The 19,063-nt window shown below is 32.7% G+C and overlaps 1 protein-coding gene across 1 annotated transcript in view; it reads right to left on the reverse strand.

Moving 5' to 3' along the window:
- The window catches only part of UBR4 (Ubiquitin protein ligase E3 component n-recognin 4), a 128,786-nt gene that overhangs the window by 95,399 nt on the left and 14,324 nt on the right, over positions 1-19,063 (reverse strand). The window contains exons 13-23 of the mRNA XM_051208646.1: positions 17,477-18,566; positions 15,641-16,031; positions 14,959-15,143; positions 13,454-13,636; positions 11,987-12,412; positions 9,596-9,967; positions 6,881-7,529; positions 5,918-6,319; positions 4,337-4,866; positions 2,830-3,240; positions 607-936 (exon numbers count right to left, since the gene is read on the reverse strand). Coding sequence (XP_051073210.1) covers positions 607-936; positions 2,830-3,240; positions 4,337-4,866; positions 5,918-6,319; positions 6,881-7,529; positions 9,596-9,967; positions 11,987-12,412; positions 13,454-13,636; positions 14,959-15,143; positions 15,641-16,031; positions 17,477-18,484 — 4,887 coding nt within the window. The 5' untranslated portion in view covers positions 18,485-18,566. The remainder of the gene's footprint in view (positions 1-606; positions 937-2,829; positions 3,241-4,336; positions 4,867-5,917; positions 6,320-6,880; positions 7,530-9,595; positions 9,968-11,986; positions 12,413-13,453; positions 13,637-14,958; positions 15,144-15,640; positions 16,032-17,476; positions 18,567-19,063) is intronic.

Raw genomic sequence — 19,063 nt, forward strand, 5'->3', positions numbered from 1 at the left:
GAAATGACGTAGTAAAATATAATGAAGATGACCATATATTGAGAATATAGTAGGAAAAGACGGAATGAAAACGCACATATGAGGAAATACTGCAACACATGATCTAAAGAAAACTCAAAAGTGAATGCATATGTGACTGTGTGACAGGGTACGAGTCAAGATACACAGTCTCTAACCACTGAGCACAGTTATCATAAGAGCCTCAACAGGATAGTCTGCATCTACCAACGTAAGTCAGACCAAAAGTAATAACTTGATGAAGTTCTATGTTTTTGGTTTAGCCAGGTTCTAGTTTTATTCCAGCTTAATTTTACGCTTAATTCTACGTTAGCAACCATACTCTGGTAGTTAAACATACCTAACGCATGCTCTAAACGCCTCATTAGGAAATAATTACAATCTCACTGGCTGATTTGTTAACTATGCTCAGTACTCGATACCCTACTTCAGCATTGATCACCCATCCGTTCGATAATACGCGAGGAATGTTCACAACGAGAGAAAAAACTAAAAATATGAAAAGAGTCCCGTTACAGCGAGTGAATAATACTAAAGAATTTTCAAAACAGTATAATTTATTTAAGGAAATTTGCAACTTTCACTTACTTTTCGAAATGCACTTTTACAGTTATGAGTAAAATGAAAACTTAATAAATGAGAGAAAGCTCGCGTTTTTGAATAGAAACTTTTAGCTAAATAATTAGGCAACGCATCTGAATTCTCAGATTCATCATTATTCATAAAAGTATTTGAAAATAAACCAGGTTGTGCGTAAACAAAATTTGGCCAATAGTCTAATCGGACACTGGAAGAAGTAGCATTCATCAACGATGAATAAATATTATCAGTGGGTTTTGGTTGACAATTCGGATTTAACACAACAATCATTGTAGAAATATAGAAATAAATTGATTGCAAACTACAGATTAATGAAGCCTAGAAAAACAACGGAAAATTTGTACAGAAAAAAAAAGATTATTGTATTACTTACGCCCTAAAATTAAAACAAACCATCAACCAAAAATATATAGACTAACAATTTTTACAATTTTTTAGGGTGAGAACCGTCTCCACGACGTTTAGTTTAATCACAAGTGATGAATAGGTAAAGGTTATCTAGCTTTAAAAGTATTCAAAACCAAACATTTAAAAGTTTTCTAACCAATTACATTACTGAAAACTAAGAAGCATTAGACATTCAACCAGAAACTACGGTAAGGTAAAGAGAGTGAGTGCATGTACACGGTTATGGTTGATTCTGAGCCATATCATTTAACGTCACAAACCCCTAACTACGATAATCACGTGAACCAAACCAATTACTCAACACCCAACAACATGGCTTTCTAAATAGTCGATCGTTAAAAAGATCGCAAGTTATTATGCTTCTGTTAATAAATGTTGGCTTCTTTTCAGCAATGATAACTAATAGTAAAATTTCTTTATTCAGATCACCGCATGACCTTTGATGCTTTCTGACTGTTTGTTAACACTTTTAGTTTGCTTGTTTTCCTCTCTCTCAAGGCAATGTTTTTTATTGCGGATTCAGAGTTGAATCTCAAGCTTATTGTTGAACTCTTGCCTTCGTGGGTTTTATAGTTTGAGCTGGCCGTTTAAGCGTCATATAACAAGAACATCACTATTGGGTTCGCATCAATTACTAATTATAGTAGAATCTCAGTCGATCGTGACTAGAAAATCACCTTAGGTCAACCGAATCGTCTCCACAAATATGACACCAATGATTTCATGACTTGGCTGCACTAAGCTCACTTCAAACCAAATCTTACACTAAAAAACATTACGAAATGTTGTAGGCAGTGATCGGGGCATAGGTAAAATGTGTTTCAATTATCTCAGTCGATGATTTCATTTATTCATCCTTTAATTCCCTTTTCTATATATATTCAAGTTAAACCTTTCTTACGACAGTAGTATATCGAATGAATATAACATCAAAGCAGATTTCAGAACTTTATGTAGATCACAAAATTAAACAATACGAGAAACAGAAACTAGTCAGAATCCATACACTAATACAAACATATAAATTGATTACCATGTGAAGGTTTATGTTCGCAATCTTTATAATATACAGAGGATTAGTGATACTACTCTGTTGTTCAAACTGATTAACGTGGAAAAGGTTTGAGCGCATAGCCTAGTGATTGAAAATCAGCGGTCTTAATCACTAAACTACTATTTCATTGAGTACTAACGAAGCAGAGCGCATGTCATTGGAAAACAACTCTAACTATGGTTAATTAAACAGATCTGTAGACTCTGACATTTTAACTAACGAAAAAATCTGATTTTCACTCGGATGACACGATGCAATGGTGATAAATAAGACAGATAAATAAAATTAAAATAACAATTTTAGCTACCGTTAATTTCTAGACGACTAGAGCAGAACGAGAACATTTTGATAAGCCCCACAAATCAAACACAAGTCAAATAATAAGTGAGAAATGCTAACAGATGAAAACTATCAGTCAATATTTGGCTCCACTTTCTCAGAAAATAAACATATGCCACTAGTTGACAGTGTGGCTCAATTTTCCGAGGGATATGTATCTGTATTGATGAATGAATAGTGAATATGTTCTAAATTTGGTTAGCTAATAAAAGATTCCCATTCACTCTCGATTTTTTTCATACAAGTAGCTCGTTTGAGCACATATTTAGAAAAAAACATGTATCAGTATTAGGCTTGGACAACCGTATATAATAACACATATGACATAAATCATATAACAAAAAAAACGAAAACGGATCTAGCTCTACTGATTAAAAACGAACTGTAAGTGTGACTACAATGAAATTTACCTGTTTATAATGTTGTAAGCTCATTGAAAGCAGTAAATTAATATCATTCAGACATACTGATTCGCCAACTTCTTTATTCATCTCTGGTTTCATTATTAACTCATAGCAAATGTTAGCACAATATGTAAAGAAACCGAATAATTTACTATGTACATAACCTGTGGTAAAACCAAATGACAAACAATGTAACGATGTAATAGCATACGGTAGAAATGTCAAATCATACAAATGTTCAACTGTTGCAGACTGTTTAACGTTCTCGGGTTCCTCTCGAGAGGCAGAAGTAATAGACGTAGATGAAGAGGGTGACTGTGAACACTTAGTAGTAGTAACAGTATTATTCCTACTACTTTTTGAAGTTACACGAGAACGCCAGATAGATATAGCTGAAGTTAGTAAGTGATTACAATACTAAAAAGAAAAAAAACAACACCATACATAAAAAACTCAAATAGTGATATAATCGATAATGCTAAAGTTAGGCATAAAATGGAAAACAGTTATATCCGACAACTATTTGATCAACTGAATAAACATAGATAACTGAGTGTTATTTTATCCCTACTTCTTCATGATATCTAAGTACTATAAGTAACTAGCCAATGGTAAAAACGTTTCCATAGATGTATACGACTATTGGATGGAGTGAAAAACCTCAGTCAGAATAAAAACAAGTCAACTTGAAACGCGAATTCATCCGATTGATTATCATGTAATCTTCTTAAATGAAAAAAAACTTTAGGACAACATCAGAGACATTTATGATATATCCTTGATCTTTATGCCTCCAATAAGTATGAAATATTTGTTTGATAAAGCATGTCAACAGGTACTTAAAAAACTGGGATTTTTTGGCTTTTCCTAGATCAGCTAACTGAATTAGAAAAAAATATGTAACAAGAGAGGACCCAAATATGCCAATAACGACTCATCAAAATACAATCAAGAATATCAACAAGTGGACAATCCAAACCCTTACCAATAAGGATATAAACGTCAAATCCATTGATGACTACCTTTGCACAGAAGCCTAGTAAATGAAACAATGAGTGTTTAGGGCAAAAGAGGCACTGGAATCGAGTTCAAAAGTTCCAAAGTTAGCCACAATCCATGTACTCAATAAAAATAGTGGAAACATTTTACAGAAATAAAATATTTCCAATTAAATCTGGGGTAGAAAATGCATGAAATGTACATGACCATTTTTTTACTATAAAAAGGAAATTCAGAGTAAATGTCGAACCAACTCAAACGTTTTCACTTCACTATGTATCTAGCCCTATGCTCGATTCTCAATTAGTTTGTGGGTGTGGATTGCTAAGAAGTCCCATAATGAGACGAAACAGCTATCCAGTGTTTCTGAGTTTTGAATGGTTTTCTAACTATGATTAGTTCGTGGAGTAAACTATGAAATTAAACCATTCCAGTAAATTGATCAACACTAGAAATTTCCTCTCGATGATGATAATAATTCTCTTTGGAAAAAAAAAACAAACTTTCAACTCACTTTTTCGCGTAAACTAACATCATCTGTCCAATTAGATGTTAAAAGTCTTGTGAAGCGTTCAAAATACAAAGCTATGTAATATAAGCATCGTTTCTGTTTCCATTCATTAATCAGATGTGTAGTATTATTCATCATCGAGGCTACATTTGCATCAAGTAACCAGTTGACGTTAACATGATCTTCACAATTCAAATTTCGATAGGCAGTATTAATATTATTTATCGTACTATTAAATACATCATTTGTTAGTAGATCTTCTTCAGTTTCAAATGACAATAGAAATGAATCTTGATTATGTGATAGTAAATAGTTATGATTATTTAATAAATCAGTAAACCATAGTTCAGTATCGTTATTTTGATCAAATAACTCCATATTGGGTAGTATATTTTCTAGCCAATAAGAAGATAATGTTTTTGTCTTATTAGTTTCAGATACTAGTGATTTCCACGGATTAAATATACACGATTCTAGTGCTAATTTTACAAGTTCAGTGAAATTGCAACGAGTTTTTGAAGAGGCATTGATAGCTGTAAAGAAAATTAGCAATGAAATAAACTTTATAAAGTTACAAAATAGCCATTAATTTAAATTTCAGAACAAAAGTTCTTTTAGAAAAGGGCTTCAACCGAGTAAGAGACAACAATACTTGTCGTTGGTCATGAAATATATAATTAAAAAGAGTTGAAATTCAATATTTCATATAATTAACTTTAATTAACTTGTATCATTTCTTTGGACAGTAGACAATGTAACAGGACGGCGGGCATTCGACTCTCAGTCACCAAGTTGCAAGCTCGAAATTCGCATCATTTACTTCAATTTAAGCAACCAATTAATATAACCAGTCCTACAAATTACAGTGTGGCTCGAAGTCAAGTACATGAATATGTACCTGGTAAACAGGTTAAATAGACAACATCGGTTTAATGAAAATTACTTTCATTTTAACTCATTTACCATGTGCAAATTAGTGTAGGTGGTTCCGAGATACACTCAGAGTGAGAGGGTTTGTAGCACAACTCGGTGGTCCAAAATGAAGTAGGTGGAATGGGTTTCGAGCTTCTAATTTAACGGCTGGAAGTCAAATCCCTTAACCACTACGACATCGATCATTTACAAACATTTTGATAACCAAATTAATGTCAGAACCACCAACTTTTTCACATAATTGAATATAAATACGTGGCTACGGAGTAAATTTTACTGCTACTTAATCACACATGATTTAAAAAGTCTTCAAATCCCGATTGGTATAATAAGAGATAGTTTTAGTGAAGAAACAACATTAACAGAAAAAATACTCAAGATCACTATACATATGCATCTTTAATCTTTTTAAACTTCTACCTCGCATACATACATAACTTGTTAGTAAAGTAGAAATTGTCAAGCTCTATGTTACATAATAATGGAATAAAAAGTCACAAATAATTAAGAATAAATTAATTGTACACTATACTGTCTGCATTTTTCTCAGTTTGAAAAGGATTCTAAAATACAGATATAACCTAATAACTAAAAAATATAATTGGAAGTATGATGTGATGATTGAACATTCACATTTTTACATCAGCTTACCACGCATAAGAAGAACACACAATAAACGTAAGGATGACATTTGGTAAGTAAGTGAAGGAGGTCCATTTGATATTCGTATACCATTCAGTAGATAAACATCTTGATGTGGAATACGAGACATAGATGATGATGAGAATAAACTCATGAAAAGCTCTTTATTGAAAATAGTTCTTTGAATTATCGTTAATATTGATTGTGTAGTTGAATCGTGAGAAGCAACACTTGACGAATTTTCATTCATAGTAATATTTTTATTATTTTTATTCACATCAATAGATGACGACGACGATGGCGATAATAAAAATTGCTTGAGGATGCGGTGATTACCTAATACAACTTCTAGAAATCCCATAACTTCACGACAGACAAATGAACAGACACGAGATTCAAGGGGACTTTTGCCTATAAGAAAGATAAAAAGAAGAAACAACGATGTAGACAAGGTATAGTAAATAAGTCATCATTAATTAAGTATACTTCTAAGGCAAAAAGATATAATCAATTGCATCATATTCCCTGTCGATTTATGATTTTTATCTCTTTATCGACTTTATAGATTAAAAATATAAGATGATAGAATTATGTATAAAAGTACAGATCCATGCAGTTGGATTCGAGCTACGCTTTGTGTAAAGGATGGAGATACAATCAGATTTCGCAAGCCCAAATAGATAAAACAGGGTTCAAACTTATGACCTATTAAAGGAATTGCGCCAACCAATAAATAAACAATGAACCTTTTGTATGATGGATAGTAAGAATCATTGGTTGATCAGACAGTGTTATTAAAATATCATTTCATTAAAAAGAAGCTTTACTACATTTGAAATTCGATTAGCACTAACCACTCCTAATGTCTTACACCTCAATTATTTGATAAACAACAAAAGAGTAAATGAAAACAAATTGAACATGAATAAACCCAATTAAAAGTGAATTAAATTGAATAAAGCAACAAATTACCTGAATTTGAAAGGCATCTAGCCATATAACATACAATATAAACAAGCCTGTCTTCCAACGAACGACTTATCAATTTTTTCAACTGACATGAATCTAAAATCTTTTTCACCTGACCTTCAGCATTATTTATTTTGCAAGGTGATGATAACTTAGATGTTGAAATAGTTCGATGTATGCAACAAAGATATGCTAAATATTGTGCAACTGATAATGACATTTTCTCTACTTCTTCATTATTACAAATCAAGTCAATATGCAAAGCAGTGAAAATAGGATCGTAATGCATAGTAGCAATAAGTTGTAGACCATAATGACTTTCTTTGTACATTGTAGGCTCTAGATCAAAATCATTTGAATAACAAATTTTCTCTTGTAAATTAAACAATTGTTTTACTAATGATGTACACAGTTCATAAATATGTTTTAACAGACAACATGCTTGAAATAATTTCAAACGATTAGCTAGATGTTTAGCAAATTCAGGTGTAGTAGTTGATTTTGTTTCATTTACTGTTGAGGTTGTGGCATTAGATGATTTGATACTACCGTCATCAGATGAATGGTCGTTTTTAGTTGTCAACTGATAAACAGTTAATTCATACTGATATGTTAATATTTGATAGAAACATTGAGATAAATTTGAATTAAACTGTAAATGGCAGATAAGAAAACAGAAATAAGGTAAGAGTAAATACAACTCCAGAATATATTCACAGTATGTTGGGACAATACAAAAATTATTTGTTTAAAATGTTAACATTATAATCGACATCGTAACAGAAATTTAAATAGATGCATCTAACTTGAGTATATGAGGTTTTCACTATATTGTCCGACTGTTTGTAGTAAAATAAATAGAACAAGTTAGAAAATATGCGTACCTCAGTGTTGAACGAAGGCTAATTAAACTGTAACGGGATAGAATCAATTAAAAAATTCATTATAAAGTGAGCGTTGATCAAAGGTTTTCAGCTTATTGTCAACAAGTATGTCTTGAAAATTCGACTTTAAACCATAGCCTTTGTGTAAGGATTGGTAATATTACCCAGATGCCCAGACATTATTACCTATCGGTGTGAAACGGGAAATAAAACTATCGAAAAACAAGTGTCCTAAGTATTGAAAAAAAGCCTGATCTACAATTCTACGTATAAATACACTTTTCAAAGTAGTAATTTATCTATATATTAGTTTTTACATGGACTACAGATTCCATATCTAAACATTCTACAACCTTAAAAACACAGTTTCATCTTGTTAAAAACACATAAAGTATAGAAAATCCTGACGACTTGTCTGTATTAGACTGAGAGTAAGAATTTAACATCTAAGATGGTAAAAGAATGCCTAGTGACTAAAATAGCCATCGGAGAAAAAATCAGAGGAAAAAATAATTATTTTAGTGGGTAATAATAGCATATGCAACAGTAACAGAAAAACTTTGAACTAATATACTACTATACATCGCTCATATATTACAATGTGAAAATTTAACCTGGAACATATGGAAGGTTGTGATTTTAATCATCAATGATCGCAGTTAGTGTTAGCACGTTAGAGCTCCAATCATTGCATGTTCTGATAAGTCTCAAATCTGAACATCAGGATTAGTAAATTTTCAACCAATCAATGTTAGCGGACGAACCAGGAAGATAGTCGAAGAGGTTGCTATAATTTATGGACCACCTATAAGTAACGCTAAAATGACCTTTACAATGTCCACCTACTAACTAGGACTAAATGAGGATTATAAAGCAGTGTGAGGAATTAAAGTTATGATTTACAGTTGATGGTTAGGGTTAGGAATTAGATTTAGGGTTTTCATCACGAACGGACACCAGTTATAATGCCGAAATAGTATTTAGCCAAATGAGTGGATGAATTTAGCACTAAAATCCAACACCCGTTATCTTAAATCTGATTGATTCATCCATAAATTATAGTTAGAGATTTAGGAAGAGTCAAGTGGAGTATCGTGGTCATGAGATATTAAACAGTAGAAGTGTAATGAACGAGAACACAGGTGGGGACAACTAATGTATTTTAATACAAATTACAGAGTATCTTGATAAAATATAAGAACCATACACTGAATACTTCATTTGCTAATTTCCATCACTTGTTCCTAACATTCTGTACGATTCTTTAGTTTCACAAATTATTTCTATTTTCTCTTCTATTCTCTTCAACGCGACCTTCTTAGGCTTCTGCTGTCAGGTTTTCTACTTCAGATTGGTTTTACATACTACTTATATGGACATACATAAGTAGCATACACCATAGAAGTATATGACAAACAGTCAACGTACGAATTTTTTATAACTAACGAATATTTGTTTACATTCCCCAAATTAGAGAGCTAAATAACAACAAAAATAATTAAATGTATACAATCTTAATCAATACTCATTGGGACATAAATTTCCGTACCACTTTTATTCTATTCAGTGACAAAACTATACAACCTGATATTATGATCTAACCTTTGGTTTTGTAAACGCTTTATGAAATGTTCTATTGAAAAATCCCGAATAAATATTAGCATCATTCTAATAATGAACCTTAACCCTTTAGTGAATATTTGTACAACTCAGAGGCTTAAAATTTGCAACCACTAGTGGTAGTAGTAGTAGTAGTATCACCGTGAAAATAATCCAAATTCAGAATACAATAACACCTTAAACATTAGTTAAAATGATCCTTTCCACAACTTACTTGATTCAATTCTATACATTTATTAGAATTACATTTCGTTGCAACTTCATTCAATAGGCCAAACTGTTTACCGTAAATAACTGTAGCTAATCTGAGACTATTAGCCAATCGCCTACGAGCTAAGAGATTTGAAGTAAAATTGAACGGCAAATAATTCTCTTTCATTAAACGATTGGGACACAACAGTGTTAATGATCCAATATTTTCTATAGTTGATGGCCCTGATAAAAATGATTCATTAATATACACATCATTCCAATTAGGTAGACCAAGCTCACATCGAATATGATAGCATAATTTATACATTATCTGTAAACTTGTTATTAGCAAATTATGCCCAGTATGTAACGAATGTGAATACATAGCAGATAACTGAAAAGAAGGGAAAACATGAAATACACAAACAAAATAACATTAGAAAAAGATCAACTATCGACACAGATACATTTGGACAAGTTATAATTATCTATAATATTTCAGACAGCAATTAACTGTCGTTATAATGTATGTTCGTTTAAAGTGAATTTGATCTCTGACAAAAAAACTTCAAGTGAAATTTTCACGCCCACGTCTCGATCAAATATCAATATTGTGTTCACTAGTGGCTAAGCAGCTAAGTGGATAACGCGACGACTTTTGAAGCGAACGGTACTGGGTTCAAGTTCCGGAGTGAACATCAACTCTGGGACGCAGGTACATCCAGTTGACGAGCCTTAAATATAACGAAATGCACGTCCTGGATTCCACTGCTAGCCACCATCCATCTCTGCTTATAGTGCTTGTGACTTCAGGCAATATCAAAGCAATCCGCACAGAGTGCACATATGCCAATATGAGACTGATGAATTGCAGTCCTAAACATCAATGGGAAGATTCAAACAACCAATACAAAAATGAACTAGAGACTAAAGTTCTAGAGAGAAGTACTAACCGGTAGAGTTTAACTACGTTGGGGATAAGATACCAAATACCTTCTAATGGTATTAGATGACATCGCGTTTTTGGTGGAGTTTGAATGGTAAATCATGAAGCTGAATATAACCAATCTTATACAAACCAAAGGACGAAAATACAAAAGAAGTAAAGCCGAACATCACCTACAAAAAAAACTATTCCAACTGCGAGAAACACGACATCGGATAAATTGGGTGTCCTCTTCATCTCTGTCTGTATTAACACTAACTAACCGTCGAACCCAACGATGTAGTTTCTCTAATATTATTGCACGTGGAAAGTTGTGGACACATATTGGACTGTAAGAATGTCGAAACTTTGTACAGGAGTAATATAAAAAATAGCTTTTAGAAGTCTGGCACTCACATCAATCAGCAATAAAAAAACATCGAAATTGATCTAATTTATCACGCATTTGGAGAAATCAGGGATAAAGATAGGATCCAGAATCAAGTTAAAAAAGAAACAATCAAAATCAGTATCCAGACGATTAAAGGTCAACAATGAGCAGCCAAGTTCGACGGGATAAGTTGTCAGTTATATGTGGAAACATTTAAATAACTCACTTTTACCTGGAGTTTGTGCTGATGTTGTTCAGAAGAACAATGAAAGCTTCGCGATTAAGCTATCCTACTCGAAGAACGAAACTTCGCCAACGATAATCCACATGAACTACAAATCACTAGATTTCGAAACAAACGATCAACAAGCAACGAAACTTTATGGCTCTGGATTCGATTACAGATGGAGGTCATGGGTGAGTACACTCGAATACAATACTATGACAAAACATATATTTTATGTGTTCTGATTTTCAATAGGGACTCAGTTGACCCAGTACATATAACACAAACCAACTTCAATTTAAAAAAAAAAAGAAAATTAGAATCAACAAAAACAGTCGATTAGTTATTTCTCAATTGAACTAGTCGTTTTTTCTCGTTGTCTTTGTATAACGTCGATTGTTTGTTGATTATTCCATCATCTTTCATACTAATCTTCATGAAAAACAGAACCACATGTGTATTTCACATTATGTATCTCAAGAATCCGAAATATACTTCTGACAGCCTCCGAATTCAGTAGGGTTTATTTAAGTGAAACTTACAAGCGATATAAGTGGACAGCTGACGATTGAGTTGGAAGTACAGCTTATTACCATACTATAGAGTGGAAAGCAAGATCTTGGGTTTAATGTAGATGTGTGTTCAAAAAAAGACAAAGCAACTGTTTACTGCTACCTCGCTTCCAATATTTCGTTGACTGTTATCAAATCATGGTAAAAGTCGCGTTTATCATACATTGGTTAAGTCTGATGAAAACATGTGTACAACATCGGTAATGATGAAATCGGTTGACACAAAGAAACACACATAAATTAATAAATGGTATTGATAAGATGTACTGTAAAAGTAACCTTGCTTAAGTTACTCTTACCTCTTTAGATGTCAGATTTTTATCGCCACTCGTATTCGTGTTATTACCAATCGTAGAATTTACAGAAGACACAAGAGTATCTTGTAAAGTTGAGTCCAAAACTGCTGTATCTAAAAGACAGATACTTTTCTTTTCCTTTGGAGTAGTTGTCTCAGTACTGTTATTAGACTGTTTCGTAGTTTCTGTAGAACAAACGGTACGTCCTTTACCAGCAGCATGACGTGTTCTATGCTTCCCAGAACGTTTTACAGGTTCTACAGTGTCAATATATGATTTGGAAGTATTAATTGGTTTTGTGCTTTTAGAATCATTTAATACTGACAATTGTGATGTTAAAGTACTTAGAAATTGAAATAAGCTGCATAAATAAGACAACTGACCAACAGTAATTCCATTGAAACTCTTCTTGATTGAATCTACCACCAACTGGGGGGGGGTTGAGAAATTAAGAAATAAATTATCGGTAGTCAAAATAAATATTTACGATCATTGTTCTGGTAAAAAGTTTAAAAAAATAACCATAGATGACTACTTTACGTTTCAGAGAAATGCTCCATATTCAATGTGTATGCAAAGTAAGGATACAAGCAACTAGTAGTTTATCATCATACATCTGAGTTATTCTTATATTTAGATTAAACTTGTGCATTCTGTGCTGTTAATGATAACTACAAACTTTTATCGAAAAATAGAATTAGCTAATCGCAAATATATTACATTGAATTACCGCTACCCAAGAGAGAGAGACAGAAAGAAAAGAGTGAGATTAGCAGTTAGCTAAAGTACGACAAAATGATTGAAAAGAAATATCAAGTTCATATTTTATTACTTTTAAAAACAAATTATATATATCACCTCATGTGCTGAATGCAGGTTCGTGTAGTTGACATCTGACCACACTTTAAATATGAGAGTTAGCGATATGCTACTCAGTAGGTCGCCCAAACCGAAATAGACATAAGAGTTTAAACTTACGACTTAGTGGTTGAAATTCGAACCATTAAACTACTGAACCACAGTTTAGTCATATATATATATATATATATATATATATATATATATATATATATATATATTCATGTAAACTTGTCCCAGATTAGGATGAAACAGTCACCAAGACCTCCCTAGTTAACATTAGTCATTTAACTGAAGTCATTCTGTTATCCAAACTCGTTTTCTATCTTAAACAATAACTACAAACATTCTATCCCCATAACAATTACTAGTTCACTAGTTCTTACGGACTTTCAGATGAATCCTCAGTATTCTACAATTGAGAAACCGCTTAACTAGCGGAGTTCAACCAGGTCAGAACTGTCAGGCAGATATTGTTAATGTCAGTGGATGATAGTTGTACGTCACTCATCTGAAGGGGCAAACACTACAACCGACTAACTAAAATTACTCCATAATGTAGACTATCTTCAAAAAAACAGATAACTCATAGTGTATAACAACAAAACTTACTGAAAACGACTTCACTTGAAGAAAACCACATTCGAATAAGAATGAAAATAAGGCTATAGGATGTACTAGAGATATTAATTTATTGATTGCTCCTTCAATCACATTAGCCTTTGCTTCCTCTGACTCACCATCATTTGATAGTTTGCTTGAACACTGAGCATGAATTAAACGCTTCAATTCTTTCTGTAAGTAACGATATCAAATAAAAGATTGAGAGTGATTAAGTTCACTAAAAATTAAGACTTTAATTTACATAAACGGTCAGGAATGTCATCAGTATAATTAACACTGTTAATAAATATTTGTGATACATGAATGAATATGAAGATTAATGGTAGAATAAATGTTATGTAATGTTTATTTTGAACTGATGATGGAAATGTCGGTTTAATCAATCGAGTGAAAACATTGAGATTAGATATGGAAAATTCACTTTCTTATTTGATTTTAATAAAATGACACTATATTTTGTCAGGAGTTGGGTTCGAACCTTCGACCTAACTGATGGAAGCCGAATCCATTAACCACTTGGAGATCGCTTAAGATTATAAAATCCATCTAGTAAATCATATGCATATGTCTACGTACCACGTATATGCACCAAATATGAAGAGTTAACTAATTTATTCCTCATTTATATGTATTCATAGGCTGTATAGAGGCGACCCGCACAAGATTTATGTACGCCAACAAAGACTGATTAGAATTCTCAAATATCAACAACGGAAAAAGCATCATACCCAAAACCATTCGCTTTTTACGTGAACAAACTGTTGACAATAGATGTATCATTCATCTTCAAGACAAAATAATTTTATGTAGATAGTAAAAACTAATATTCACTTTTTAAGCCGTATATTTTCTACTAACTTATTCACCAAGTACACATTAGTGTACTTGACTTGGGCCACATTTTAAGTGTGATGGCCAGTGATACGACCCGATTCCCCAAAGTGAAGTGTGTAGAGTGGGGTTAGGATGTGGGACTTTGTGTTTAAAAGTTGAATTCTCCGATTATTAAGCTATTGCTTGATTTTTTTAGAAGTACCACAGTGCGATCACACTGATACAAACTACACATCTCAGAGTATTTACTAAATATTTACCACAGCTTCCAACCAATTGAGGTGCAACGGTGAGCATTCTTACGGTATCAGATAATTCTTGATCAATCTGAAACCAGCCCAAGGTTAGCTGGTATATAATCCTTGATAATTGACATTGCACGAAAGGAAAGATCAAATATTGAGATGGTGGAGAAGATTTATAGCTTAGGTGGATGATTTTGGTGGAGTTTTGTTCTCTGAGCTGGATGGTTTGGTCGTGGTCGACCATACAGCTCAGAGAACAAAACTCCACCAAAAAGATCAAATATAAATCATAACGACCCGTATCACATACTGGAAACCATCAGTAATAAACAAAATAATGGAAATACAGGAAGTTAATTTGTTCAGTGAGAATACTTATAAAATTATGACTGATAGAAATAGTAATAAACGCACCAGCAGATTCGCTCTCGAATCCAATAAAGAGTAAGTTGATGATGATGACGTCGATGATCGACTACTGGTTACTGAAGGTATATTAGCATTACCACCACCAGTCGTAATGGCACTAGTATTTGTGGATTTTACAGTAGATGATTCGGACTTCGATTTCGGCGGTAGGCTATCATCAGCTGTAAAGCCTAAATCGAAAAATAGATTATGGAATACTTACTAGGTTGTAGAAAAAAAGGAAATATTTATCTATTAACAAACGGAAGATTTAAAAAAACATAGTAGACAGCATAGTACTATTTCAAGGTCAAGAGTTTCCATTATTATACCTTCACCAACATAAGTAATTATTTGTTTCCAAAAAACGTGAATCAAATTTAAACCGATAGCTCAGCGAATTCTAAAAACAGTTATATAACAGCTAGAGAGATAATAAGTTGACTGTTTAAACAGAATTCACTTCAAGAAAATTTATACTTAGAGACTGAATATCCACGCACGGTTAAATCATAGTTCCATTAAAAAAAAATTATTATTATTCTTAAATGAAGTATTCACCTAGTAAGATTGGTTGACTGCATATTTTATTCATTTGTTTTGATATTAGTAGAAAGTATCAACAATAAAATTTAGTAATAAAAATTGATTAGCTACATCCAATGAATATAAAATAAGACTTAGATACCTGAAGAAAATTGAAAAGTTGGTTGAGTAGGATTCTGTTGAATTCTATCTAACAAAATTATTAAATATAGATAATATGACGGTGACAAGAATATCTTTGAAACACCTTGAAGATTGATAACTGTCTTCTGTGATGGTTTTATCGTTAATAAATCAATGAAAAGACTTAAATCTTTTAAAAGTTCTTGTGGTGGTGGAAGAATTTCGAATAATCTCCAGTTTAATGCTAATCCATAAGTGCACAATGGTAGTTGACAACATTCGATAAGAATAGGATCTGGATTAGTTAACATTTTATTAAATGAATCCGTCAGCAGAAGAGAACTCATGTAATCAAGGAGAGAGGTGAATAGGTCATGATAATTATTAAGTGATGCTAATGATGAGACAGCCTGTGAATGGAAAATATAAAAAAGCGTGATTACAGTAAAGCAAATTAAATCCATTAAAAAAACCAAGTGTATAATTTGAGAAAATTGTGGTTGATTATTCTAGCTTAATGTAAAGCTAAAATATATGTATCATAAGGTGACTAATTAGAAAAATGATGAACCATATAGTAGGATCAGGGACGAGACTGAATTATGGACAACCTTCGAATGAAATCCAAGTGACCCTGAGAGGTTTCAGCCAATCAGAAAACAATTGGTATGGAGTGTAAATTCATTATGCAACAAAAAAGAATTAAAGTGGATACTCTTCTTCAACATGATTTAAAAACTTAATCATGTTAGAGAGTCCGGAGTTCTGAAATCATAATGCATACGGTACAAGTACTAATCCATGTGACTCCACAACAGTTGACACTCGGGGCCGTGACAAGTTCGTAGAAATTCCTTTAGCCTCAACCACATTGCTTCTATACAGTTAGTGTGTACTCCTTTTGTGAAGTCAACAAAATGTCTCTTGAGAACAACAACAGGATGTACGTTACCAAGTTTAGATTGACATATATATGCCCTCTATTAGTTTGTGTATATGGTGGTAACAGGCCCCACATACTACCGTATAACTCATTTCAGATTTGTAGCCTGTTGGTGATGAATTATCATATATGCCCAAGATATTCTAAATATATATCTAAGGTACTCCTGCTTACCCAGTCTACTCTAACACTTTTTCCTCTATGGAATTTGCACTTTCTGACGACCGATTTAACCTATTTCTACGATCATTCCGATTCCTCCAAGTGACCCTGCAGTACCCGCACCAATGAACCACCGTAGCTGCACTGATATCTGCAAAGGATGCGGCGAGTGTTAATGTTGTTTTTGTTACCAAGTTTTTAACGATCAGCAAAGCCTGTCACCCAGGACTGAACAAAAAATGTCCCTGTTTTCGTAGACTTCTTCCTCCAATATATGTTACGACGAAATACCATATCGCCATGACAGTCCTCATAATACCGTCCAGAAGGCGTTTAGACACCAAAATCCCAAATAATGGAGCTTCTCAGTAATCCCAGTTGTTGTAGCCCCTCGACTATAAAACGCTTTTTGAAAACCGCAGTAAACCGATCGTAGGTGAGTATTTCGTACGAAACTAGGCACATGACCTTGAAATCGCTTACTCCATTCTGATTAGCTCGTCCAGAAATTATAGGCTCGCCCGAACCTGCGAATTGGTGATTGAACGTTAAGCATTAATTAGTGATCTATAGCTTCGTTGGATCACAGTAACAGTCTAACATAAGAACATTGTGTACCACAATTGAGTATTTTTCAATGAAATGATAATTCAACCTAAATAATAAACCTGATTTAAATCTTATTATTTTGTGTCGTCACCTGCTAAAATACTGAAAACTATTAACACTGTATGTATTTTTCAAACTTACTAATCCATCAGGAGACGGGAGACTTAAACTTGTACCTGTTCTTTTAGAACTACTACTCCCAACAGGGGTTAAATTTGTTGACTGATCAACGCCTGATGATGATTGGTTTGCTGCAATTAATAGATCATAAAAGAATGGGATATTATTGTTATTATCTGTCAGTGGTAAAGGTAAAAAGTATGGGTGTATTTTTGATGATAATTGAGCAATAGTTGAATATTCCCAAATCATACATTTCTTTTGTTTATTATTATTTTGATCAGGTTGTAAAAACATACAAGGTTTTAGTTGATGTGATAAGTAATTTGGTGGAATGTAGAAATAATGTAGCATATAGCGTAAAATAACAATTAAACGCAGCCAAAGATAATAAACATGCGTGATTTGTTGTTTCACAGAGGAAATGTGAACATTACTGCTTTCTGTGATGAATTGTTGTTGATATTGCTTTTTCCAAATAGTTTTATGTAAATCACAAAATAATTGAGTCAATAAAATGAGTAATTGCTTTTTCGCTGTTAATCCCGGTGTTTGTCCAGCAAGAAAACAAGTAAATTGTAATAAATTAGGATGAATATCCATCATGCAATGTTCAATAACAGTGATCTTTTTAATTATTGATGATTCCCATGTTGATAAGATCGCATTTTGTATACTTGTCAAAAAATTTGACCAAAAGGATTTGATAGAATCTTCCAAGATAATTATTGAACCTGTAACTCGTAATATACTAAGCATATGACCAGATAATAAACAGAAAACATGTGGTTCTGTCCATAATGGCCAGTTATTCACTAACATTGTTGAATTCATCGAAAATCCTGGTTCTTTTGAAATAATATGACTACCTGTACTCAATGAATAGCCTAAATGTTTTAATGCACAATCAGTTATTCCATGACATGAAGTAAATGCATAGATTAAGTGTGATAATTCTTCATCAAGAATACTGAATCTACATTCCATACTGTAAGATGATGACGATGTTGGATTGATTAACTCGTGCATTACTGTTTCATCAGCATAGATAATCATTTTAGATAAATAAAATCCAATAACTGATATGAATTCCAAATTATCTTTTGAAGAACTATAAAAATGTAAACAGAAAAATACAATCAAGTGATTAATACAATATTACAGTATGTGTAAATAACGAGACAAGAGCTTGTTCATATAATAAAATACTGACTACTGTATGATCTAATCGGGCTGAAATCAGAATACGTTGATTGGTCCCTTTTCAATTAATCGGCACGAATGGACAAGCCGAGAAGACTGTCATACAAGATTTACATAAACTATAATATTTTATTGAGGTATCTCAGTTATTCAAGTTTCTGAGAACAAACATTGTTTTTTTAATCCATGTTTGGATTGCGAAAGCCTCGAGTGAAGTATAGTAGCCATAGAATACTGAATAGTAAAAGACTAAAACAGGACTACAGAATCGAGAGAAAAAAGCCAACTACAATGAAAATCTCAATATGATAAATATAATCCCCAAAAGGACCAAATATAATTAAAAATTGAAATGTTAGAGGTGACATCTACCGCAAAAAAATGCCAAAAGTGAAAAATGTGTTA

This window comes from Schistosoma haematobium, chromosome 1 (assembly GCF_000699445.3).
Source record: "Schistosoma haematobium chromosome 1, whole genome shotgun sequence".
In the NCBI taxonomy this organism is placed as follows: Eukaryota; Metazoa; Platyhelminthes; class Trematoda; order Strigeidida; family Schistosomatidae; genus Schistosoma; species Schistosoma haematobium.